This window comes from Micromys minutus (assembly GCF_963924665.1).
Source record: "Micromys minutus genome assembly, chromosome: 30".
Classification (NCBI taxonomy): Eukaryota; Metazoa; Chordata; class Mammalia; order Rodentia; family Muridae; genus Micromys; species Micromys minutus.
The window spans coordinates 23,813,649-23,816,224 of NC_137965.1; the positions used below are offsets into that span (position 1 = coordinate 23,813,649).

Below are 2,576 nucleotides of genomic sequence, written 5' to 3' on the forward strand. Positions count from 1 at the left end.
CTTTTTTGGAGTTCAATTTTGTTTTTTACATTTCTTGGGTTTTCTCATTGTTAATTTTTTAATTCCTGATTGTTTATATGTTTCCTTGTACATTTTTCTTACACAATTAGTAATATTCATTCTTAGTGTTGCTGAGCTCTGCTTCTCCCTCCTAGTGACTTGCAGCTAGTTTTTTTTTTTTTTTTTTTAATTTGGATTTTCTTGGCTTTGTGTGTGGTTTTGCTTTTCTAGGATTCTGTTATATTGATTGAGTTTCAGTTTTCTGTTTTGCATGTTTTTCGTTATTTTAGTTTTCATCTCAGCTCTCTTTCTTCCCTTCCTTCCTTTCTTCCCTTTCTTTCTTTTTTCTCTTTCTTCCTTTTCTTATTTTCTTCCTTTTAGGTAGCATTTATACTCTGTTACCTAAAATGAGCACTAGGAATGAAAAGTCAGAAAACCTCAGAATTGAGGCCAGCTCCTCGGAGACAGAGAGTTTTTACTCTCAATACGCTGTTTTGAAGACCATCGGTCGTGGAAACTATGCCGAAGTAAAACTGGCCAAGCACCGCCTCACAGGTATCCCTGTGGCTGTCAAAATGATCTACAAGAGGGCACACTGGTGCCAGCCTGTCATGAGCGAAGTAGAAATATTGACGAGAACCAGCCATCCCAACATTGTTTCACTGATTCAAGTCATCGAGACTAAGAAAAGACTTTATCTCATTATGGAGTTGGCCGAGGGTGAACAACTTTACCAATACATTCGAGAAGCCGGCTACCTGCAGGAAGATGAGGCAAGAAGCATATTCAGACAAATATTAAGTGCCGTATGTTATTGTCACAACCAGGGTATCATTCACAGGGATCTAAAGCCAGACAACATTATGATAGACAGTAACGGGAGGGTCAAAATCATCGATTTTGGACTGGGCACCCAAGTGAAGCCGGGGCAAAAGCTGAGCTATCACTGCGGCACTTATCCATTCGCCGCTCCTGAGTTGCTTCTTGGCAAGCTTTATGACGGCCCCAAGATCGATGTATGGACCCTGGGCGTTGTGCTTTATTTTATGACAGTCGGAAGAGTTCCATTTAATGCTGCCGACATACCACAGCTTCGAAAGCAGATTTTATCGGGGAAGTTCAGCATCCCTAGTTTCCTGTCAGAAGAGCTCCAGGATCTACTTCATCATCTTATGGAAGTTAACCCCATGGAGAGGCCGGACATTAATAACCTTATGATGCATCCCTGGCTGCAGAAATATTCAGAGGAGTTTCTAGAGCCTTATGAGGAAGAGGAACTTCTCTCCCTCAGTCCGGATCCTGATATTGTAAAAGCAATGAGACACATCGGTTTCCAAGCCCAAGACATTATAGATTCGCTACAACAGAGAAAATTCAACCAAACAATGGCGTCCTATAATTTACTGAAATATCAGGCTCTTCGGAGGTATGACAGCCCAACCCTCGCTCAGCCTATGAAGCCATGGGTGACCCCATCCCCTTCCCCTGATGATCCTGCTACGGTCCCTCTAAGCCAGAGGAGAAGAAAAAGCGAGCCCATAAAACTCTGTTCCTGTAATTGTCAAGCACTTGCCAATGGCCAGAAGGCTGGCCAAGAAGTAGGCAGAAGCATCAGTTGGCCTGGCCGTCTTCTCTGCAGACAGCTCCAGATAACGCCCACATTTGGCTCAGCCAATGAACTTAATAAAAGTGTGCCCTGTGTTTGCTCGATGTGCAGCAGAAGCGAGAAGAGCAGCAACCACAGCAAAGATAAGTCCAGCACCTCTACAGAAGTCCAGCCCGTCCCCAGGAGGAGCCGGTTCAGAGGTTTTTTTAGGGGGTGGACCTGGAAAATAGGATATACCCTGAGAAAGCTGTGCTGTTGTTTGCCAGCCGAAAGGAAGCCCCGCCTGGGGCAGAACCGAGTTTCACCCCAGAAATAAAACACAGGAACGGCATCCGTGAACAAGCATACAGCACAGCCCAGGTACGTTTCTGTATTTGAATGTATCTACTGAGTAAAAATTATGTGTATGTATATGGTGGTACGGTGCATAGAGAAGCTAGGTGTAGACATCGAGGGATGATTAAATTGAACCTACCAGCAGATCTAGCATCCTAGACGGTAACTCCCTGTGTATTCTATGCATGGAAAAATCTAAACGTTGAACTAGGAGACAGCAAGAGGATACTGACCATGCTAGGAGAAGGAAGTGGGAGAAGGAAGAGGAGGAGACGCTGAGGGAGGAGAAGACGGCATGGGGTGGGAGCTAGGAGGTGGGTGGTGAGGGGAGAGGTTCAGACAGCAGCAGTGCAGAACAGGGTGCCACAGCTGTTGAGATGCCCTGTGCAGCTGAGGTTCCCAGAGTCCCTCTCACGTGTGCTGTTGTCTTTTAGAAAATCACTAGAAAATACGGATGCCGCATTTCTACAATAACAGTGCTGGAGAGGACCCATATATAGACATGAACCTGCAGGAAGGAGCCTTGTGGAAGCCATCATGTTCCAGACCCGCCCTGCTTCACTCAGAGCCCCGAGAGCCCCGAGTCCAGCCGGGAAGAAGGAAGCAAATGATGAAATCCCATGTCGGAGGTCAC

At 45.7% G+C, this 2,576-nt stretch overlaps 1 protein-coding gene across 1 annotated transcript; it reads left to right on the forward strand.

The window, feature by feature from the left end:
* Positions 1–407: 407 nt before the first annotated feature.
* Positions 408–1,922, forward strand: LOC308439826 (sperm motility kinase 2A-like; the record flags this gene model as incomplete). The annotated part of the gene is made up of 1 exon (XM_080941740.1): positions 408–1,922. One exon carries the CDS (start codon positions 408–410, stop codon positions 1,920–1,922), a length of 1,515 nt encoding a protein of 504 aa, XP_080797866.1.
* Between the last annotated feature and the right edge of the window lie 654 nt (positions 1,923–2,576).